Genomic DNA, 25220 nt, shown 5'->3' with positions numbered 1-25220 from the left:
AAGCACAAAGGAGCAATGATGTCAGTTTAAAGAACAAGGTGTGACTGATCCAGGTCATGGTCTTTTCAATCACTTGCTTTGCATCTGAGAGCTGGACAATGAATAAGAATGACAGAAGTGATGCTTTTGAGTTGTGGTATTGAAGAAGAGCACTAAATATTCATGGACTACCAAAAGAAACAAAGGAATATGTCTTGGAGAAAGAAAGTGCAGCCAGAGTGCTCCTGGGAGGCAAGGATGGTGAAGTTTTGTCTCACATACTTTGGGCATGTTGTTAGATGAGGCTACTCCTTGGAAAAAGGCAAGGTGGAAGGTCAGTGAAAGATGGAAAGACCCTTAACAAGATGGCTTTATAGTGACTACTGGATTTTATTATTTTAACATTTGTATGATAGAGGAGAAATACCTATAACATACACCCACACACAGTTGTTATTGTTATGTGTTGTTGAGTCGACTACGACTCATACCAACCCTACTGCAATGGCTCTGAACCCTGCCTGATCCTGAGCCTATCTCACTGTCTCTGATACACCTGCCCCCATTATCATCTCATCCAGAGTCTTTCTCTACTATGCTGACCCTCCACCCTTACAAGCATGATATCCTTCTGCAAGGATTGGCACACACACACACACACACACACACACTCTCAAATCCAGTGCTACTGAGTCAATTCCAACTCACAGCAACCCGTTATCGAGCTTCTGAGGAAGAAAATTTTAAAGAGGAAACTCGCCTTGCTTCTCTCCTGGATCAGCTGGTGCTTTTGAACTGCTAATATTTTCGTGAGCAGCACCACACGCACCTGACGCACGAGGCCACCTATCCAAAGGCATCAGTGCATGATTTTTGAAGGCACATGCGTGGCCAAGGAAAGAAATGTGCTCAGAAAAGACCAGAGACAATTTTTACATTTTCAAGTAGGGCTGACCTCCCGGCTCAGTGTAAGTAAGACTTGTTACACGATGAAAGCATTCTCCAGCGCTGACTCCTTGCAAAGGCAGGAAGAAGTGTGATCTTTTTTTTTCATATTATAGTTTTTCTTCTAACTCTTGGCATGATTTACAATTAATCTTTCAGGGAGGGAAAAAACGATAGAGTAGAGAGGTAAACAGAACTTTCCAGAAACTAGCTAGATGTAGTTCTATGTACCCAAATTTACTAGTTGGTCATTATTTTATGAGTTCTACTTTTCTTGTTTCACATTGACTGCAAGAAAAGGGAAGAATATCAACTGTGTGTGTTCTTTGGAGTCAGATAAGGGAAACGGCTGAGGCTTTTGCTTCAAGGACTAAGAGCTAAATCCCATGGCTCCATGCCTGGCACTTGCCTCTGTTCATTGGTTTGAACAACCATTGTTGTTGTTTTATGACTTAGAGGTAGAAACTCAGCCAATAAGTAAGTAAAAAAGTAACAAGATTGCTATTGTCCTGAATGATCCCAGAAGATACAGTCTTCATTTTCATATAAAATGTATCACACACATATATATGAATAGAAAAAGATAATAACACATAAAGGATACGAAACTAAAAATCTTTTTTTCAAGTAAAAAACTTGGGAGCTCCAGTGCTGTATTAATGGAAATATCTGCCAGTTGCAAGTACACTTTATGATTCAATTGGCATTACTTCAAGTACAATTAGAAAGGTTATTTATAACAAAGAAATACATAATTCTACATCTTAATAGAGATGACAATTACAGTTGACGATTGCTAATTAACATTACTTTTGCTCTGAGTGTCAATTAATTTTCAGCATGATCTTTATTGCTGGCAATGGACACACCTAATTCTGGAAGGCACAAAAGGGTTAATTATCAGTCACCTTTGTGCTCATAACAAATTTATTTGGCAATCAATGAGCTTTGGCTCCACAGAGTAAATAGAACTGGTCAGTTTAAACTCCCTCTCATGACATGAAAGGTATTTCCTTCAACTTGTCAGAGCCACGGCCCACCAACACACTCAGTGCTCAGAATATTAGAGAAAAAGTCCCTCCAATCCTCATTTCAGGGGGAGAAGTATGTAGAGCATTGCCTGTCTTACTCATGCAGAGATGAACGGCACCATTTGGTTTGCTGTACTTAACTTGGACAGTTCAGGGGCGTCGTATCTGTACTTGACACCAGAAGTAAAATGAAGAGAAAGAAGCGTTGTAGTTTTAGCCCAGTAAACTATAATGCCCTCCTTTCTTGGGCTGCAAATTACATATTTATTTTGTTAGCCTGAGAACGATGAATTTTTCTACCTACAAAGGTGCCCAGCTAAAACCCAGGATAAGTGATATTAATGCCCTATGGTCAGTATTATTGAACCTCGAAAGCAATAAACTTTATGAGTCGATAAATACTACATTTGCAACATAGTTGGCATGCCTTTACTGTCTCTAGCACTTATTACACATTGTAACTGCTAGCCTACAATACATTATTCATACTTGGGGTGTCACCAAGTGATGGATTGCTGTAGGAGAGGCTGTCCTTTAAATAAATCAACAAATAAAAATGCAAATGTTAACATTTTCAGCCACAACTTTTCCCATCTTGAATGGGAAATGAAAATTTCACATAACATTGACAGCCAGCAGAGGGAACAATTAGCAGTCTGCCCCATGAGTGAGAAAGATGACTCTGCCACGCCTGGTTTTATCACCTGCACATTTAAGCCGAAGAACTCTTACAGATATTAGTGCTTTTCAGAGAACAAAGGGAAACCAATCCCCTTACCAGCATCTTTTCAGCCCCTTCCTTCTGTTGGTACTTGACAGAATTTTTGGAACTTAAGAAAAGAAGGCTTTATATTCCTGTTTCCCTCAGTACTTTTACAAGTACTTTTAGTACTTTTACAGTTTTGTTCAGTTGAAGAACAGCCTTGTCCTTGTACTAAGAGTTTGTGAGGAACTAAAAAGTAGTCAATGAAAATGCCTTTTCTACACTTTGAAATGAAAAGAATTCAAATAATCCTGATTCTGAAAATCTGGAAAGCCACCACTGTGCCTTTTCCAGTAACTGATTTTCATAGCCTGAGTTCTCTGCTTTTCAACTCTGCATTTTGCAGAACAGATCTATAATGTGCCATTGTGCATTTGTAAGGATAAAATTTGATGTGCTACACATTGCTTTATTTAGCCAAATGCTCATTACTTAAGAAGCTTCTGATAATCTATATTTAGTTGATACGCAGTATTAAGGTCTAACAGATAAAAAAAAATCCTCTTTTAAAGGCCCATAAATATGAGCCTGTAGAACTCTACGAAGTTGATATGGTTGATTCAGAAAATGTGTGTCAAGGATGTTTCATAAAACCCTTATTAGAAGAACATTTAACTTTTCTTTGTTTATCTCAAAATTGAAATCCAAGCATCAAAACACATTAAAATAATGCTAAAAATATCATTTTAATTGTCAACAAATGGAAAATTCCCTATTCAGACTGAAAATCCAGTTTATTTCCTTCACTGACCCCACAGTGAGTGGGCATAGATCCTCACTGAACACAAGTGTTTGGCTACAATGTTAAGTAGCTCAAACAAGACATCTCATTCCATATTACAGATTCACTACTATCTGTAGGACATTGGCAAACAGACAATGATAGTAGCTTTAAAGTGTATAGTAGGTCAAGAGGTGGGCTACTAATCAAAAGGTTGGCAGTTCAAACTCACCAGTGTTTCTAAGGGAGAGAGATTAGGCAGGCTCCATTAAGAGTTAAAGTCTCTCAAAACAACTATGAGATATCCTCTCACACTAGTAAGAATAGCAAAATTCAACAGAGCAGCAAACAACAAATGCTGGAGAGGTTGTGCAGAAACAGGAACCCTTATTCACTGTTGGTGAGAGTGTAAAATGGTGCAACCACTATGGAAGGCAGTATGGTGCTTTCTCAAAAAGCTGGAAATAGAAATACCATTTGACCCAGCAATTCTACTGCAGGGAATATACCCCAAAGAAACCAGAACCATCATCCAAGCAGATATATGCACACCCATGTTTATTGCTGCTTTGTTCACATGGCAAAGAGTTGGAGACAACCCAAGTTCCCATCAACAAATGAATGGATAGAGAAGCTGTGGTATAGTCACACAATGGAATATTATGCAGCACTAAAAAACAAAGAAGTCATGAAATATTATATAAAATGGTTGGCCCTGGAGTACATTATACTGAGTGAAATATCTCAGTCATAAAAAGACAAATATTGCATAATGCCACTGTTATAAGACAGGACTGACATGGGGGTTGGGTGGAAACTAAGAAAAGAGAGGATACATAACGTACATGGCATTGAAATATATGAGGGAGAGAATTGTATAAAAGGAATATTTGATTAGGTATTCTTGGCATGATAAGAGTAATAATGAAAGAATTTTTTTTTTCCAAAGGAAAAAGTGAACTGGGGGGTGGGGGGGGAGAGGGGTAACAGGGAGAAAAATGTGCAACAATGAATGGAAATCCAAGTTCTCTATAAACTTTCATTAAAATATCAATTAAAAAATAAAAAATATTTAAAGTCTCAGGGACTCAGTGCAGTGAGTCACCATGAGTCAGAACGGACTCACTGGCTGGCTTTGGTTTACTTTTCTTGGAGAGAGAATGTGTTAAATTGTCTTTTTAACAGGTGTGTCCTTGGGAGAATTTACCACTGTCGATGACAATATTTAAGATTCTGGCTTTGAAGTCTGGACACAGGCTGCTAGCCTCTTATTTTCTACATAACACAAATTGCTCAATTTCTTCCTTCTAAAAATAAGCCTTATATTGGAACCATCTTTTAAGGTTGTGATAAAGATCAAATCAGATAATGGAAACAGTGTGGTGGAGGGCTGGGCATATCCCACAAACCCAATCCAAACCCACAGCCCAAAACAAACCTGCTGCAGTCTAGGGGATTGCAACTCTCAGTGATCCTACAAGACAGAGGAGGACTGGCTCATGGCACCACCAAGGCTGTAGCTAGGCACCTGTTATTGTTGTGAACCACTGAGTGAGGACCTACTCATAGCTGACTCTGAGCAGGCTGCCAGAGGCTGTAAATCACACAGAGGTCACTGCTCATCTTTCTCTCGTGGAGCACCTGGTGGATTCAAATTACATATCATTGCATTGGCAGTACAATTCCTACCACTGAGACTAAGAGAGCATTCTTGGCCTAGTGGTAAGAATCTGTGCTTAAATCCTGAAGGCAGGCAGCTTGAATCCACCAGCTGCTCCGTGGGAGAAGGATGGGCAATTTCTTCCCATGCGATTAACTGCCTCTGAAAACCCACTGGAGGGCCAGCTATGGGTCTTCTGACTCACTGGACCACAACCACAACCACAAGCTATCAGAGATCAGCTAGGCACATAGTAGATACTTAGTAGTTGGTAACAATTATTATCTCTGTGATAGGACCATTTCATGCAAGTTGTTCATGATCCTCATGCTTCTAAATCCAAAATTAAAGGCATAATAATAGCCTCAATTAAAACTTCCTTCAGGATGCTATGGCCAGCTTCTTTGAGACTGTTACTCTAAGCACTCTGGGGTGAAAACCAATTGTTTCAAGGAGAAAGAAATATAATTTCTCTCCTATAAGATACCATCCCAAACTTGAAAAAAAATTTAAAATATATATTTGAAAGGATACTTGAGATGAATAATTTGGACATTTTTAATTTGCAAAGCCAGCTGGAATTTAAATGAAATACAAATTATGCCTTACATATGTATCTATAATCATCTGGCAAAATTCTAGGAAGTTAAGTGGTCAAAATTAATCTTATTATAAGGAAACATACACCAAATCCTTTGTGTGGTGCCATTTATACATTGGACTTCAAATGCATAATAAGGGAATTAGCTTACTATATAGGGGAGATTTTAAAATAACATATTTCTTTCCATATAAGGCTGGCCAAATGATTTACCCTTCCAATGTTTGTTGTTTAACTAAATGTTGGCAGTCTTTTGACTTTAATAGAAATGCAACTCTAATTTTCAATCTTAGTTTAGGGAAGTATAGTACAAGGATATAAGCATTCTGTGAAAACTTAGGAAGCATCAGCTGCTCCACAGACCTTCTGATGAGAGGTAGGATTACACTGAAATGTCTCTGGAAATCCTTGACCACTACTATTGTCAATCAAGAAGGTGCAGGTACAGAAAAAGGGTTCCACACAGTTCAATCGGGTCAAATCTGCATGCTTTAAAATAAGATCCCTCTCTCTAGTAAGGAGAATTAAGAGTTGCTAAATTGGAGGCCAATAACATCAACAGAGAGAGAAAGAGAGAGAGAGAGAGAGATCAGCTGGCCAGTGAAGAGAAAACGATGTGACCAAGGCAAAGGTGGGTGACTTTCATTGTTTTTGTTCAGACATTCCTCTAGGTTGTATAGCCCTGGTGTACAAGTTGCCGTCCCACGGTCACTTGTGGTTGCTGTGAGGCTGAACACTGTGACACGGATGTGTCAAATGCATTAATGGTTGGCTACCCAATGTGGACAGAGAGAGTGGGGTGGAGCTCCCTGATTAAACAAGCGTGGAAGGAGGAGTGGTGTCCACTTCCATAATAGCTTGCCTCCGGAAACCCTATGAACTTGGAGAGAGGATGAAAGGCACCCAAGCGTCAAGGACTCTCCTTCATAGGGTCACTATGAGTCGCCTGCGACTTGACGGCACTTAACAATAACAACAACAAATTGGAGGCTAGGATTTTGAAGCTCTGTCTCACATATTTTGGGCACATGACCAGGAGGAACCGATCCTTGGAGAAGGACATCATACTCGGAAGGGTGGAGGGACAGCACAGGAGAGGAAGTCCCCTAATGAGATGGATTGATACAGTAACTGGGGCAATGGGGGTTGGTGTGTTGGAATTAGTGAGACTGGCTCAGGACAGTGGAGGCTGTACATAGTGTCGCTATGAGTTGCAGGGGACTCAACAGCACATAACAGCAGTAGCAGCAGAGCTTTTTTTCTACTCCTTATTAAATCAATCTCAAAAAATTCCCAGAGGCAGAGGTTAGTTGGCATATGGGTGAAGGAATACGAAACATGTAATGGGGACTTGAAGAGACGAGGTGATAAAAGGCATAGATCAACAGCAATTAATTATAAAAAAATCACAATGTAAATGAATATAGAAAACACAATGTACATGAATGAAACACAATGTACGCTGGTACATCGATGAAACACAATGTATATGAATGATTGTATTAAGAAAAATAAAATTAAAAAACCAAACAAACAAAACCCCACCACCAAAAATAAAAATCAAACTAACCAACCAACCAACCTCACCCTAAATGCTCTCATCTGGTGAGTGCCAAACCAAGGAGTTCCTGAAGCTTACCGGGACATGTTGTGTTGGAACGAAGATGTGGCTGCAGGGACAGGCTCCTGGCTTCCTGTTGTTATAGGAGATGTGGATGCATCTTTTCTAACTCCTGTCATTGCACCTGTATGAATAATAAAAAGGAAACCATTTGGGGGCCTTCAATAAAAGAAAATTCAAAAGTCCATCCTGGGCTAACCAGAACTTACAGGGATACTCAAGCTTCAAGGTAGGCCATTAGTCTTTACTGAAATAAAATAATGGCAGGCAGAAAGCTCAAGGGGTGGCTTTGCTTTTATAAACACCAGCGAGCTCCAGTTCTCTGGTTTAAATAAAGCAAATTTGTATGGTATCAGATTAGTTAGATTTTGTTTTTAAAACTCATACCCTGTCATATCCCACCATTGGGGTTTATTGTTAAAATGTCCAAAAAAGGGAGGTTGCTTAATTTTGCTCCTTTTAATTACAGGAAAAGAACATTCTTCCCTGACAACATTGACAATTCCTGCACTTTGTACCTTCAAATTTTCCTCTTAAAAAATTAAGACATGCACAAATCTTTAATGTTTCTTTTAATAGGCCAAAATATCAGGGTTTTTTTTTTTTCAAGTAAGATGTTCAACAAAAAATTCATTCCACAACCACAGGTAAATTCCTAAGCAAGAATTTATCTCCTGAAAATACTAGATATTTTGGTCTCTATTTATTTGTGTAAGCAACGTTTGGTTGATAAAAATTGCTTTCATCTTCTGGAGTGCTAAAAAAAATGATGGCATGGACAGATAATTTTTAAAAGTTTATTATTATTATAATCCAAACAATAGAAAACATTCATCTTTGCACTGGAAGAATACAAGAATGCCATTCATAATTTTCTTGTGGTTCCTGGAAAACTATTGCCTTGGCTTCTTAAAGAAATTATTTGAGAAGATCTACCTTTAAAAAAGAGTGAATTGCAAGAACATGAAAACAGCCCAGATGTCCAACAACAAATGAATGGATTGAGAAACTATGGTGCATTCATACAATTGAATGCTATGTAGCACACAGGAGCAATGCTTTTGTAAATTATTACCTAACTTGGGAGGGACTGGAAAGCATTATTCTGAGTGAACTAACTCAGTACCACAAGGACAAATATTGTATAAAACCATTATTGTAGAATGAATATGAAGATCCAAGTAGGGGGAGGGTGGAAGCTGAGGGATGAAGATGTGTGTATGTGTGTTGGGGGAATTAATCACAGGCTTGCATCATTTGGTGGAGGGGGAGGGAAATTGGAAGAATCTGGTTTGAAAAGCAATGCATTAGAATTTTGGAAACAAACCAGTATAAGTAAAGAAAAAAATTAAAAGTAAACTTGGAGGGTAGGGAGAAAAATGTGCGAAAAATGAATGAATAAAAATCCAACTTTTCTGTAAACTTTTGTTAAAATCACAATTAAAAAAAGATAATTTTTTTTAAAAGCATGAGTATTCAAATAGCATGAAGACAGTTTTGTAATGCTGGGGATAACTGGCCATTAAGCATCAAAAGGGAGTCCTGGAAAGGAGTATAGCGTATTGTGTTTTGGGTGGTTTATCAAAAAGGCTAGAAAGTTCAAATCTAATGGCTGCTGCATGGAACAAAGAGGGACGGTCTACTCCTGTAAAGGTCTACAGCCTCAGAAACTTGATGGAGGGCAGTTATGAGTTACAACTGACTTGATGCCAGTGTGTGGGGGGGGCTAAAATGCCAAAAGTAAATGAGCCCATCGCTGTCAAGTCAATTCTGACCCATGGTGACATGGCACGCAATTCTGAGAGCAGCACATGTTAGGTGTTGTTAGGTGCCTTCACGTTGACTCCAACTCGTAGCATCCTCAGAAACAACAGATCAAAACCTTGTTCCTCACTCTGTCTAATATGTTCAAGCCCACGGTTATTGTCACTGTGTCAACACATTTGGTTGAAGGTCTTCCTCTCTTTTCCTGATCCTCTACTTTTCCCAGCATGATGTCTTTTCCTAAGAAGATTGGTACCTCTTGACAATACACGTACAATACATGTAATTACAATGAAATTTCACCATGCTTGCCTCTAAGGAGCATGCTGGTTGCACTTGCTCCAAGACAGATTTGCTTGCTCTTTTGACAGTCCTTGACATATTCAATACTCTTCTTCAACAACACAACTCAAAGGCATCAGTTCTTTATCAGCAGCAGTTAAGAAATCAAAAGATGTTTTGCACTAGGTAAACCTGTGGTCAAGGACTTCTTTAAAGTGGTAAAGCACACCTATACCTGATTTCAGACTAAAGTGTGCTTGACTCAAGTGATAGTATTTTCAATCATTTCCTATACATCTGCAGGTTGGACAATGAATAAAGGAAAACCTAAGAAGAACTGATGACTGCATGATAGTGTTGCACGGATGGTCAGAAGAACATGCAAATCTGTCTTTCAATAAATCCAGTCGGGGTGCTTCTTAAAGGCAAAAGTGAAACTTCATCGTCCTCGGAAAAAAGATATAATGTTTGGAAAGAAAAAAAACCCACAATGTCTAGTGATAAAGCATGCTGTCCTTGGAAAAAAGACATACTGTTTAGTAAAGCAGAGAAGACCTTTAAGGGTACCTAACATGATGACACATGGAGAAAGGATTGAAACTGTTAATGCTTTCACCTTATTTGGATTCATAATCAACATCCTTAATACCAGCAGTCAGGAGATCAGGAGACATACTGCTTTTGTTAAGGCCACTGTTAAGAGACCTCTCCAAAACACTGGTGAGCAATGATGTCAGTTGAAAGTCTAAGGTGTGCCTCATTCAGGCCATGGTCTTTTCAATCACTTGCTATGTATCTGAGAATTAGAACAATGAGTAAGAATGACAGAAGAATTGAGGCCTTGGAGTTGTGGTGCTGGAGAATAATACGAAATATCTCATGGACTGTCAAAAGAATGAATAGGTGTGTCTTGGAAAAGTTGCAGCCAGAGTGCTCCTTGGAGGCAAAGCTTCATCTCTCATACTTCGGACATTTGTTGAAAGAGACTATTCCTTAGAAAGGAATATCATGCTTGGACGAGTGGAGGGTGAGTGAAAGAAAGGAAGACCTCCAATGGGATGGACTGACATGATGACTGCAGCAAGGGACTCAAGTGTATTAGAAATGGTGAGGACGGCTCAGGATAAGTCAGGGTTCAGATCTATTGTTCATAGGGTCACTGTGAGTTGGACTCAACTCAATGGAACCTAATCACAACAACCTACAATCAAAACTATATCTGCAGGTAGTTGTGGTTCTTTGCACCCTCCCACTTCTTTACCATACCTATCTACTCATATGGGGAGATCTGGTGACCTAGTGCTAAGGAGCTGTGCTGCCATCCCAAAGACAAATGGTTTGAATCCACCAGCTGCTTCCCGGGACAAAGAGGGCAATCATTCTCTGGTAAAATTTACTGTCTCCAAAAACCCAAGTGGGTCAGGTATGAGTTGGTTCCAACCTAACAGTACATAACAACATAACAGCAACATTTCCTATATGCATCCATTCATAAATTACTGTTTGTAAATACCATTATCATAGGATTGCCAATGTTATAGAAACTACCAGCTTTCTTTCTCATTGCCACCAAGTTGGAAGAGATGCAGAGCTTGCCCATCTTTCTTTCAGGAGCCACTGGTAGCTTCAAACCACCAGAAAAAGGCTGCGCTTCTGTCAGTAGCATTGTAGTTTTCTTCATTCTTGCATCATCCTCTGTGTCTTCCTTTGCCTTGACCTTGACCTGCCTTCACCTGTGCTGTATATTGCCTTTCCCTTCACCATTGAGGCTAATCAGTAATTTTCTTGCTCTACTTTTCTCACCCCTGGTGACCATCCTGTTTTTGCCTTGTTTTCTGTGTATACACCTTGTCCTAGGTATAGTCACATCACAACACTTATTTCTACGGGGACATATGTCAAAGAGGGAACTCGGCTAGAAGACTAGTTGTGCTGTCAACCAAAGGCCCTGCCTCTTGGTGGCTCCACATCAGAAAGACTAGCAGTCTCCTCTTATGCAACTTATAGTCCTGGAGACCCAAGGTAGGGGTCAGCTATGAGCTGGCTCCAACTTCATGGCAATGAATGACTCAGTGAGCAATACACCTTAGAGTAGGATTTCTAGTATTTCTATCATCATGTAGCATTTCTATTTCATATTTTTTTAGGAAGCATCATTCTATCTTCCACAGTTGTTATACCATTTCCCCTATTTGTCACATAGAGTTTCACTCTCCCCACAATCTTGCCAACATTTGTTATTCTCTGTTTTTTGACTAGTGCAAAAATGAGATACTTCTTTTTAAAAAACTGAGGTACTTTTACCAATCAACTAAAGATACATAAATAATGTAAGGTAGTATAAGATAATAGTCAATTTTATAAGTCTTTGCTATATATTCATTAAAAAAGCACTTCACTGAGGTATAATTTGTACATTTTAAGCATACAGTTTGATAAACAGTAGTAAATTAATAGTTATGCAATCATGACCGTATACTAGGTTTTATAAGTTGTACTAATCTATTCTTACAGCTAAGTTTTGAATATTTCCTCACTCTATTCTTAATTATTATTTTTTGTTGTTGTTAGGTGTTTTGTTTTAAAACATTTCCTCATGATAAAAAGTTCCTTTGGGCTCATCTGTAGCTAAGCTTGCCCCTTATCTTAATGTGCTCCCATTCTCTCTCATTGCTCTCTCTAGATTTCGCTTTCCTTGAAATGAATTCTTTTTTATCATCATAAAAACTTTTTGCAATAGATACTACATATGTGTGTGTATATAAATATATCTAAATATCTATCTATCTATCTATCTATCTATCTATCTATCTATCTATCTATCTATCTAAATAAAACAAATCTACACAAATCCAAAGAAGAGGACTTGACATATCCAAGGTCATAGTGTTAACAATGATGGAGCTAGAGTGTTTCGAGACAATCTGATTCTGGTTTCTACCATTATGCTCTACTGTCACAATAAATGTTATAAAAAATCTGAGGAATTAAGAAGTGGGAGAGATCAATCACATCTAGCTATAGGATTAGGGAGGATTTAATGCAGAGGTACAATTTTGATAAGCAATAGGGACATAAAATTAGGACAGAGAACCTTGCATTAGCAAAAAGCATTAAATTAACAAGCTCAAGGCTAAATAACTTACTCAGGAAATATTTATTGAACATCCCTTTGTCCTTGTGCCTTGCTAATCATATGAAATCACTCTACATGCATTATCTCACTAATTTTTACAACAGTCCTTAAGTTATATTATTGTCCTTATTTCACAGATAAGGAAGTGGAAGCTTTAAAAAGGTCAAGTAGCTGGCTGAGTATCAGAGAGCTGGTAAAAGCGGGGCTGGGTTTTGAATCCAATCAGAGATTGTTTGATTCTGCTTACAAACCTTCAACCATTATGCTACAATGCCCCCAAAATGAAACATCATCAACAACAAAAATTCAGAAAACCAAGCTGGTCTTTGAGGAGATTAATCTTGTGGAAGAATTTAGAATAAAGTGGAGCAGAGAACTGAGACAAATAAAGCAGTTCACTACTAACACAATTTCCTGGGTGGAATGCTGGGCGATGTAAGGGAAATTTAAATGAACAAAGAAGCAGAAATAATTGAAAGAGATCTGTGACTGACTGACCATAATAAAGATGAGGCATGAGAGAAGAAGAAATATCTCGGAGCAATGGAATAGAACTATTTTTTCAGTCACTATCACAGAAGACATGAGCTTTAGACATCCAATTTCAGTCTTTTTGTTTTGATGTTATTGTCAAAAGTTTGGGTGAGACAACGACACTTGTCAGGGAATATTTAACGGATATTTTTAACTGAGGGTCCTGAGATTTCTTTAAAATCCATGGACACCAGGAGGATAGGAATCCTCACAACTGTAGGCACAACAATGTACTACGTACTCTTTTTTTGTCTGAGAAAAGTGTCTGTGGGCTTTCATCAGATTATCAAAGAGACAGGACTTCAAAAAGTTAAGAATAATTGCTCTAAAGCATAAGGCGTTTTAACTATTCCTTTTTCCTCATTCTCCAGAAAGTCACATATCAATTTTTAATTAGCTCTGTTTCTTCTACAAACTTTGATTTAATACTACCTGAAGTGGAGGGTCAGTGGAGGAGGGGAAGACTCTCAAAGAGCTGGATTGACACAGTGACTATAACAATGAGTTTTAATGTGGCAAAGATGATGAGATCGGTACAGGGTAGGAAAGGTTCCGATTTATGTTCATAGGGTCACTATGAGTCATGCTTGACTTGATGATACCTAACAACAGCAACAAAAACAACAACGTATCAGTAATGAGCTCTGGTGGCCAAGTAGTAAGGAACTTCCATTTGAAGGCACGTGGTTCAAGTTCACCAGTTGCTCCCTAGGAGATGGGCAATCTCCTCTTGTGTGATTCTCTGCCTCTGAAAACCCACGAGGGAGGGTGGGGGTGGTGTCAGCTATGAGTTGGTTTTGACTCGATAGCATATAACAACAAATATTCCAGTAATTATCCACTATTAGGTACCCACTGAAGACACTGCTATTGAGTTGGAAATGACTCATAGCTGCCCCTCGAGGGGATTTTTTGGAGGCTGTAAACAGCAGGAGAGGAGAATGTCTTTCTTTTTCAGAGCCGCTGGTGGAACTGAACCAGCAGAGAGGAGTGAGATGGGGTTTGCAGCACAACTCCCTACAGGCTCCATACAGCTCACTTGCTCCAAGGCTCAAGGTAGTGTTTTTAAACCCAAGCCAGGAGCCAGACACCTGGGGTGTCTCTCTCTCTCTCTCACACACACACCCCACACACACAACCCCCCCCCACACACACACACTCCTGCCCTAGACTAAGTGAATGAGAATCTTCTAAGCTGGGGCTGCAAAACACTAATAATAAGAACCTGCAAAAACTGAGAAGCAAAAAAAAATGAATTTCATTGCTTGTCTTATTATTATTCCTTGACTTAGTACCCACCTTGGGCCTCTCCAGCCACTCCCTGGGACTGCACATCTTTGGATGGGTAAGATAGAGAGGCAGAGAAGGGTCTGCCTATGGCTTGAGAGAGTACACTCACATAGGACTGCAGACAGTACAAACATGGGAGTTCTGGTGGCTTAGTGGTAAGAAGTTGTGCTGCCTACTCAAAGGCACACAGTTTGAATCTATCAGCCATTCTGCAGGGAAACAGATGGACCATCTCCTCTGCTGTGATTATAACCTCTAAAAACTTACTGGAGGGTCAGCTGTAAGTTTGTTCGGACTGACTGCACAAAATAACAGTGTACATTCTCATATATTTACACACACACACACACACAGAAAGACAGGATTTTTATGGTTTAGAAAGATGAAAGAAGTGGTGATAGCTTTATTAACTATTATCAACTTCAAAGTCCTGAAGATCTAACCTTATTTTTCTTTTGTCTGAAGAGTTTATGATTTTTATGCCTATATTTAGGTCACTGATGTATTTTGATTTTTGTATGTGGTGTAAAGTAAGTGTTCTTGTTTCTGAATGACAGCTAAAATACTACTTAGGGGTGAAAGCATACCTGTCTTCCCTATAGAGAAAAAACCAGAGTATAGCTATGCACTTTAACCATGTTGTCCAACATCTGGGCTCATTACCATTGAGTAAATTCTATTTCATAGGCAGCATGCTAGGATGGAATAGAACTGTCCCACTGGCTTTTCAAGGCTGTTTTAGAAGTAGACTCTTGCATCGTTCTCCACGGTGGGTTTGAACCACTGACTTACTAGGTAACAGGTGAGTGCTTAACCAGTGCACTCCAAGAGTCTAGAGAACTTTGACGGTCACTGAAAAAAGAGTAGGACTTGAACAAAGTGAATTTATATAGTGACTGCAACAGTGGTGTAGGACTGGTCAGCATTTTATTCCGTTGTAATTTGAGTTGAAAGCCACTTAAAATGCAGGTAAGAACGACAGCAACAGCATTCAATATTGAAATAAAAGCATAAATCAGTATAATGAAATCGAGATAATACAAAACATAAAGATGATAAAAAATAAGGAAGCTGCCATTATTAGTAGAGGATACAGTTGTGTACATAAGACCAGACACATATAAAAGTATAAAGATTCACACACCCATGTTTATTGCAGCTTTGTTCACAATAGCAAGGAGTTGGAAACAACCTAAGTGCCCATCAACAAACGAATGGCTAGAGAAGCTGTGGTATATTCGCACAATGGAATACTATGCTGCATTGAAAAACAAGGAACTCATGCAATATTTTAAAAATGGTTGACTCTGGAGAACATTATGCTGAGTGAAATATCCCGGTCACAAAAGGACAAGTATTGCACGGTGCCACTGTTGTAGAATAGGACTGTCCTTGGGGTTGGCGAGAGACTGAGTAAGATGGGTTCAATAATGTATACTGCACTGAAACAGAGAAGGGAGAAAACTGTTTAAAAGAGATATCTGATTAGGTATTTCTGTCATGACAGGAGTCTAGAGCGAGGGCTACATGGTGGAGTAGACCTGGGGGAGGGTTTGTAAAATAATGAAAGAATCTTTTCTTTTACTTCTCCAAGAGGGTAATGTCTGGTGGGGGGGAGCCTTGGGAGGGGACAAATCTACAACAATGAATGAATGGAAATCCAAAGCCTCTGTAAAATTTCACTGAAATTAATAATAAATTTAAATTAAAAAAAAGAATTAAGTTAGAGTAAGGATGGCAATGGAACCACCTTACCTCTGTAACTTGATTTGTGCCACTATTAGAACCTCTACTCAGAATATTATTGCTTTTCCATTTTTGACTAATGCACTTTTAACTTGTTAGTTAAATTTGTATCTTCTAGGCTGCAACACTTCCATGATACATCTTCAAGGATATGAACATGTACGGCTAAGCACAATTGATAACAGTGCATCTAAATTCCAAAATCAATCTCCATAATAGTCTATGTGTTTCCTACTGCCAAGGGGGCCCTTTAGAGTAGTGAGAGAAGACATTCACTCTGAAACTCACAGCATCCCTTTTCAGCAGGAAGTAGCTAAGAGAATATGCCATCCCCTTTTCCTTATGAATCAGGGTGAAGTCTCTCTCAGGGAGGAGTGATAGGGAATGGCAAGGGACACACTGACAAAGGAGATTAATCAGAACTGGCTTTGACAAGCACTGTGGCAATTGGACAATTAAAACAGACATGGGGGGGAAAGAAGAACAAACTGGGAAGGAGGGTGGAGAAAACAGTGCAACAATGAATGAATGAAAACCCCAAATCTCTGTAAATGTTCATTAAAACTAATAAAATTTAATAATAATAATAAAAACGTATAAAGATTCAATAACAACACCAAAGAAAAACTATTAGAATGAGTAAGTTAATTTAGCAATGTCATCAGATAAACAGTTAACATATCAAAATCAATTCAATATTTTTAATTGCTAGCAGCAAGCAATTATAAAATGAATTTCAAGAAATGACTGATAATAGAAATAAAACAGGAAAGACGTAGTACAACGTTTTATGAAAGTTGCACAAGACTTCTACAATGGGAAGTACACACAATGTTAACAGAGGGTAAAAAAAAATAATCACATTAAAGAAATCATGAATTCTCCTGAACTGGATCATAAAAGAGTCAATGCAATTCTAATCCCAACCTCACTAGGTTTTGTTCTGATTTCTGTTGTTGTTGGAGAAATTAGTAAGCGAATCTTAAAATTAATATTAAAATTTTAATAAGGAAGCATCAATTCTTGGAAAAAAGACATCTTATTTGGAAAAGCAGAGAGTCAGACCAAGAGACAAAGATCATCAAGGAGATGGACTGTCACAGTGATTGCAACAGTGGGTTTGGGCGCAGTAGAGACGGTGAAGATGGTGCAGAAGAGAACAAGTTTTGCTCCCTAGGGAGGAAAGAGGTGTGAGGACCAGCTCTGTCCAGGTTCATACACTCGGTTTAAAGGTTCTTCACTCCACTTTAGGCCTTAGCAATGAAAATCTCATTGTTCCAAAGAGTGTAACAAGTACAACTAAAATACTACATTCTAAGCATTGATGAATTAAAAACAGTCTGTACTTTAGCCAGCTCTGGTGGCCTAGTGGCAAGAAGCTGCACTGCAATCCCAGAGATGTGAGGTTCAAATCCACCAGATACTCTGCTGAAGAAGGAGGGACAATCTCCTCCTGTACCAGTCAGATCTGATTTGATGGTACACACATTTAAAAAATAAAATAAAATAAAGTAATAAAAAAAAGTAGTCTGTATTTTAAGTATAATTTGAAACACAGAGGGCATATTTTGGCTAGTACATGTGTGTTTCTTGAAGTTAAGAGTGAGAAGTGCTTTTGTTTTTCCTTCTTTTAATAAAAGGAGATGTTTGGCTTGAATCAAGTTGACTGCATGGTGAGGAGGAGTGGTAAAGGAGTAAGAGATTGGTAAGAAAGATTAATGAACCTACAGTAAATGTCCTACACAGTACTTAATGACTAAAGGATATTAACAAAGGACAAAAACGGAAGAAAAGTACAGATAAAGAATTTAGACAGGTTAAACAGTGGTAAGGAATTGTGCAGCCAACCCTAAGGTACGCAGTTCGAATCCACTAGCTGCCCTGTAGAAGAAATCTGTGCAATTTACTGCATCTAAAAATGCTCTGGAGGGTCAGCTATGGGTTGGTTCTGACTTGACGATACACAACAACAACTAACAGGTGCAGAGAATTAAGTAGGCCCTAACCCAAGCAGGGAACCTCAGGCAGTGAATGCTAGATCATTGGCCTTACGACAAACAAGGTAACACAGCACGCTTTGGAAAGCTGAGTTCTCACATCTGACTGGATGCTTTCCCCTGTCTAATTTCATGCACACCAGTGAGCGCTACAGTGGGCAGACTGCTTCAGAGGAGCAACTCTGGCTCCTTCAGTTATCAAGCAAAGCAGAAATTTGCTAATGGCTCCACAAATAGACTAAAGAAGAAAAAATGGTGAGACTGTCTTGCTCAAGAATAGAAAAAAAGTTAATAATTTCTGTGATAGCCTTAAAACCAAAACTTTAAAATTTTCATTATTATTAATTTTAATGAAAATTTACAGAGACTTTGGATTTCCATTCACTCATTGTTGTACTTTTCTCCCTGCCCCGCACCCCCAGTTCGCTCTTCTCTTTGAAAAGTAAAAGAAAAATTCTTTCATTGTTATATAATCCCTCCCCCCAAGTCAACTCCTCTCTGCAGCCTTTGTTCTGGACTCCTGTCATGACAATAATACCTAATCACATATCCCTTTTAAACAGTTCTCTCCCTCATCTGTTTCAATGCAGTATACAAAACTAAAAAAAAAAAACCACAAAAAACCAAAACTTTTTTTAAAAGGTAAAAAAGTTTCCAGTTTCTCATTTCTACACAATAACTCTCTGACTTCCCCTCCAATAAAAAAAAAATAGAAAAGGGGAGTCTAATGAAAAAATAAAAATAAAACCATGAGTGAAAACTGTTCTTGAAAACTTTGCAGAACCGTAACAGCTTTCTCCTGGTTAAATTGATTGGTATAGCAACATTATAAAATGACTATTAGGATTCATTGTGCACAACAGAAAGTGCTGAAATGTCAGCAGACTATACAGCAAAAAGTAATGGGTTCTGAACCCCTGTTAGTCAAAAATGATTTTGTTTCAAATTAGAAATTGATTTTTTTTGGACATGAGCCCTTTGCAGGCTTCCAGCGTCTGTAGCTGGGTCCAGGGGAGATTAACCTCCACCATGGCAAGGCCTGGCCTGATGACACCTTTCCCGGAGTGCCTTTTCAATTGCTACTTTCCAATGTTGTTGTGGTCTCAACCAATAACACAAGTTATTTGTCCCTTTGCTATTACACTCCATTTTTACCCCCTCATTTTGCCATTTTATTTTAGTGCTGACACACAACACAAATTTGTTGACAAGTTAACAGAAGACTATGTTAAGCCTTGCATTGTAACCACACTATTTTGACTGGTTCTCCACTCTTCAAAGTGCAATGGCTAAGGATAGAGGAAGCTAAAGTTAAGAGTTTTCTGTCTTTGACGGACTGCTAGCAAACAAAGGTAAGGCGATTTATCTCCAAAAGTAGGTCTCTTCAATTTCATTTTTACTGTTGGTAACAAAGTTTAAAAAGAAGTTTCCAAGTTGTCCTAAAGCAACGGTGGTCTGTAGAACTTTTGCCTTAGATCAAACGAAAATATCCTTTTGAATTTGTTTCAAGTTGTGGACAGTCTTCTTTCTGAATTTCAGCCTACCAGTTATGTCTCAATTATCTGGAAGAGGATTAACAATTCCTAAAATAATGATAATCATAACAGAAAAACAAGACACTGCAAGCAGGTGAAGAGAAACAGTGAAAGGGAAACCCTGTGAGATCTCCTCACAAAGTATCGCCCAGCTCTCAAATAAGAAATGTGAGCGTACCTGGACATGCTCTAAAATAGGGATTATTTAAAATCAGATGTGGTAAGATGCTGGTCTGGTGGAAAAACAGGTAACAACAGGGAAAGAAATCAAAGTTAATGGTGGTGAACAGGAAAACAAGATGACCAGGAAAAAGGTGCTGGCAGACGGGGCTCCGAGACTCCTTCTGGCCCTTAGTTTCTTGGCTAATTCTTGTGTATAACAAAATTCAAACTTGCTTCATTCTGTTTTAATGTCCTTCCCCAAAGGATGCCAGATAGATTAAGCCAAAAGCCACTCTGGGATCAGCTGGGAAACATAATTAAATTTGACTGCTCCACTCAACATTTCATACACTTATCTATAATTGATTTCTTTTAAAATATTTGTGATATATAAAATAGAAAGTTATTACTGGTACTTAAAAGACTGTGAGGGAATATATGCCTAAGCCTTTTGAGGTTTTTCTTTCAGTCACACTGTGGAGTCCTACAAAGTCTCTGCTCAACCTCCCCCCAAATTCACAGTTAATTAAGGATTGACTGGAGATGTTACGGTTTACTTTCCCCAGAGAAATTTATCCTTATTTCTGGCCCATTTTATTTGCTATGAATATTGTTTTGTGTCTCTGACCACACTTACTCTTGAATAATTCTTACACTTTGCTGCTTGAGGAAAGGATGACAAATTGTATATATTTGCTCACTATCAAAATTCTAAGAGAAACAGAGATGCAATTTACTGATCTAGTATATATATTACCTTGGCCTTGCTGGCACATGCCAATTTGTTACATATTTAATTCTTGATCAGGATTTGGAAATCACTTGGAATTCACTGGTCATCAGCCACCAGCAACTATCTGTCCCCAAGAATTTCTAACTTTGTCCCTCCAGCTTACCTCTTTGCGCTCTACCTGTATCCTTCTTTTGACAAGTCCGCAGGGCATCATCATCCATCTCTGACCGAAAATCCACTGTTTTCTTTCCCCTTCTACTTTCTCCACTGCTAGCAGATTCTGGGAACTTTTTGATTGATGGTGAAGTTCCAATCAGCCAGCCGTCACGTTTTGATTTCAATAAACTGAAAAGGACAAACATGAATGAGTTGTAGAGAGCATAGGACGAGATAGAGATCATGCAAAAAAATTGAAATTCAGCACAGACTGAAATGTGGCTGATGGCAATGCGGAGTTCTGGATTTTTTTTTTTTATACTTTTTATTAAGGGATAATGGAAATAATTTTCCAAAGATTTACTTCGTATCCTGCCTTTTACAGCAACTGTGAAGAAATGGTGCCGATTTTTAAAAAATAAATTTATTTTAAAAAATTTACATTTGGAGATGGGGGGATGAGACTCAAGCCATATTATAGCACTGCTTAAATATAGAGTATACTTAAGAACCATATATTGTTGTTGTTGTTGTTATGTGCCATCAAGAAGGAACTGAGTCATAGCTGACCCTTCAGTGAGTTTTCACAGGCTATAAATTACACAAGAGGGGATTACTCATCTTTATTCTGTAAGAATCTGGTATATTTACCTTATAGATATCTCTTACATGTGTATGTATGTATGTATAGCTCTATGTATATATATGTGTATGTGTGTGTGTGTGTGTGTGTGTATGAAAAACTACACTGAAATAATTCTTGGATTTCTAAAATATTTCTCACGTACTAAAAATAAACAATAAGGATTAAAATATCAGCGTTTTACCTTAAAATGTGTTTGTGCTTCTCATTTTTAACTGATGTAGCATTTATTGTGTACTCTGGATATAAAGAGAATAGTGTAATAGTATGTGGAAGATACAGAATCTATTCTCATACAATTCACTTTAGTGTAGACAAGACAAATACAGACTAAAGGACATTTTAATGAAAATGAAAACTTGTACTTAAGTTTTTTTTTTCTCTCTCCCTAACAAAATGTGTTCTCATCATCAGGACTTGTCTTCTTATAACACTTCATTGTTTGAGGGAGATACACTCTGACATGTGGATCCCTCATTATTTCATCAGTATCTTCTTTCAAGTTCTCAACAGAGTTATGAAACTTTGGTCTTCCCCATGCCCATAAGCAAAAAGAAGATTAAAGTTAAGAAGAAAGAATGGAAAATAGATAGAGGCAGCTCCTTTAAAAGGAAGATTCTAAAAATTAAGATGTCTAACTCCCAAGAAGCAGAGAAAAACCCTTAAAAAGATTTTGTTGAACAGAGTAATATCTAACTCACTACCAATGAAAGGTGCTCCTTAACCAGATTTCCACATAAATCCATCTAATCACTGGATTTCTGCTTCGGTTGGTCAGTTTTTAGTAATATATTATATATTATAATATATAATATATTTGTTTATATAATAATTTATTAGTAAAAAAGAAAGATTTCAACAGTTTTAGAATCAGTTTTAAGGATAATAAGAAACCATCAGCACTATGGTTTTATATGGGCATAATGCAATATGTTAAATACATCATTTTTCTTTTTAAAACGTTGTACTAAAACTCGGGAATTACACTCCCACAAAGACCCACCAGTAGAGATGTCTGAGGTCACATAACTTCTTTACATGGGGCAGGAAAATGGAGAGAAGAAAATTACCTCTTCCTGAATGTAATATAATTTTACGTCAATCTAGAGCCCCACACTCAGTCAAAGCCAACTCTATTGCTTATTCCTACATTAAAATTCATGTAGCCAAGACAACTAGCTTCCTTAAAAACTCCTTCACTCTCACATCAGCTGACCTTCCAATACTAGCCATTACTGATCTCTCCCAATAGTGTCTGCTTCCATTATTCCATTTTATGTTGAAGTTATTCAAAACACCTTCCTGGTAATCTCCCATCTCAACAGGGCCTTGACTTCTAATTTCCTTGTAATAAACAATTGCTTCCTTCATTTGCATTTCTTTTCACCTTTACCTTTTACCTATTCCTCTCAATGTCTTAGAATAAGATCATACCTTTGATTTGTCATGTTTATTCCATCTTGACTCATTTACCCTCTGAAACTATGGCATGCCAATCATCTCCTTTCCTTAGAACTTACTCTCCTCCTCCTTACTGGAATTTCCCCCCTAGATTACAAATAATATCAGAAATGCCATCAAAAATCACAAACTCTTCCCTTCAGGGGAAAGGCATAATATTATTACTTGTCTCTATATATGTCACATAATAACATATAATAACCCACGTCAATGAGCTTGTGGTGACAAGAAAAATATATGAATGGATGAATTACAAGTTTGGGCAGCCTTTTTTGTGGGTGACATCATGCTGGGAATAGAAGTCAGCCAAAGAGTGGAAGACCATCAACTGAATGTGCGCACACAGGGGCAACAACAATAGGTCCCAGCACGGCACAGATTGTACATGTGTGTACTGTATGTGTGAGTTGTCTGAGTGAGTTCAGGGGTGGTAGCACTGAGAATGTGTATGCCTCAGCACCAGTTTTCTTCCTGAAGAAGGAGATAAATTCATTTTTGTGGGTAAGAAAAGTGGTATGGAGGAGACTGGTGAAAGTTTGAAGTTTCAAATGACCAAGAACAAGAAAAAGTTGTTCTGCAAAACTGAAGGCCTAAAAGAACTACAAATTAAAATGTAGCAGGCTCAGGCATACAGATTTAAAGTTAGATACTAGCTTACAAACTTAATCAAGGCTTTGAATTTCAAGACTGTGCATCAGACTGGAGGTCAAAGGAGCTGAATATATATGGATAAGGGAGTAACTTAGGTCAATCATTGAACTGATGGATGTGAGGAAGAGGAATCAAAAAGGGGCTTGAAAGACTGGCAGAAAAAGGAGGAGAAATCAAGGAATCAGATGCTTTTCTAAGGTAAACAAAGCTTACACCAAAACAATAAGAAACAACAGCTTAATACTGTGTATGGAAGAAATGAAGAAGGCAGAGAAATGGGAAAGGAAGAGGTTGAGGTGTAAAGGCGAGATGCTGGAGTCAAGGACTTCGGTGAGGGAACCATCGAAGGAGACAGCAGACTCTGGAATGTGGTCATGAATGATACAGATGGAGAAAATGGAAGTAAACTGAGGAAGAGAAAAAATGAAGAAAACTCCATAGCTATTATAGTGGAGAGATGAACCACATGAATATAGGAATTTCACAGGAATTTCAGGGGTGAACATGGCTTTGAAAGAAAGATGGACTGCAGTAAAACTAGAGACATCAAGATTCACACAAACAGGGAGGTTTGTAATAGAATAGAATAATTAAAGGTTTGAGACACTGGGATGAAGGAAAAAGAAAATGTTGGCACTATCATCACTGCTTTTTATCAGATACGAGAGGAAGAGACCAAATTTTTATCAGAAACTGTGCTTCTCAAAAAGACACAGATTTTAGGCAGTGATTCACAGCATGATTACACATTAAAATAATTTGAGAAGCCTTTTAAAAGAGAGGGATGGATTGAGTCCCACTCACTGGCAAAAATGGAATTAATTGGCTTGGGGTGAGCCATAGGCATTATATTTCTTCCTCTCTTAATTTCTCCCCATTTCAAAGCTACTCAAATACTTTTAACATCTAGTCAGAGTTGAAAATCACCAAGTATGGGAATGAGTGGGAGACACATATGAGTGTGTGTGTGTGTGTGTGTGTGTGAGAGAGAGAGAGAGAGACAGAGAGACAGAGAGACAGAGAGAGACAGAGAGAGATATCTCCAACAGAATGTAGAAATTACCAAACAATATCATTAATACCACATGCAAACAAAATCTTGCTGAAAATGATTAAAAAATGGCTAAAACAGTATATTGACAGAGAGCTGCCAGAACTTAAGGCAGGATCTAAAAGAGGCCATGGCACAAGAGACACTGTTGCTTATGTCATTTAGATCTTGGCTGAGAGCAGAGAATAGCAGAAGAATTGTCTATTTGTGTTTTGACACAAAGGTACTTGACTATGTGAATCATAAAACATTATGGCCAACATTGAGAAGAACAGGAATCCCAGAACACAATTTTGCTCATTCAAAGTCTATACCTAGATTAAGAGGCTGCTAGGTGAACAGAGCAAGAGAATACTTCATGGCTTAAAATCAACAAAGGTATGCATCAGTGCTGTATCCTTTCTCCATACCTATTCAATTTGAATGCTGAGCAAATAATTCAAGAAAGTGGCCTTTATCAGGAAGAATGTGAAATCAGGATCAGTGAAAAAGTTATTAACAACTTGCATTATGCAGATGATACAATCTTGCTTGCTCAGACTGTAGTTTTCAATATGGATTATATCTCCACAATAAAAAACCCAGATCTTAACTATTGGGCCAACATCATGATAGATGGAAAAGAGATAGCAATTGTCAATGATTTGATCTTAGTTGGATACCCAATCAGCATCCTTGGCACCAGCAGTCTGGAAATAAAAAAACACATATTACATTGGGAAAATGTGCTGTCACGGGCCAGTTAAGGACGTCAGTTT

The 25220-nt window shown here is 38.1% G+C and overlaps 1 protein-coding gene across 1 annotated transcript in view; it reads right to left on the bottom strand.

Annotated features, from left to right (window-relative positions):
* Positions 1–25220, bottom strand: part of KIAA1328 (KIAA1328 ortholog) — a gene marked incomplete at its 5' end in the record, with an annotated part of 284451 nt that overhangs the window by 36851 nt on the left and 222380 nt on the right. Inside the window, 2 exons of the mRNA XM_006889196.1 lie at positions 7340–7445; positions 20664–20845. Coding sequence (XP_006889258.1) covers positions 7340–7445; positions 20664–20845 — 288 coding nt within the window. The remainder of the gene's footprint in view (positions 1–7339; positions 7446–20663; positions 20846–25220) is intronic.

This window comes from Elephantulus edwardii, unplaced genomic scaffold (genome assembly GCF_000299155.1).
Source record: "Elephantulus edwardii isolate Elephantulus edwardi_28Jun2011 unplaced genomic scaffold, EleEdw1.0 scaffold00076, whole genome shotgun sequence".
In the NCBI taxonomy this organism is placed as follows: Eukaryota; Metazoa; Chordata; class Mammalia; order Macroscelidea; family Macroscelididae; genus Elephantulus; species Elephantulus edwardii.
The sequence above is the reverse complement of the archived record's forward strand: the minus strand, read 5'-3'. Positions and strand labels throughout refer to the sequence as shown.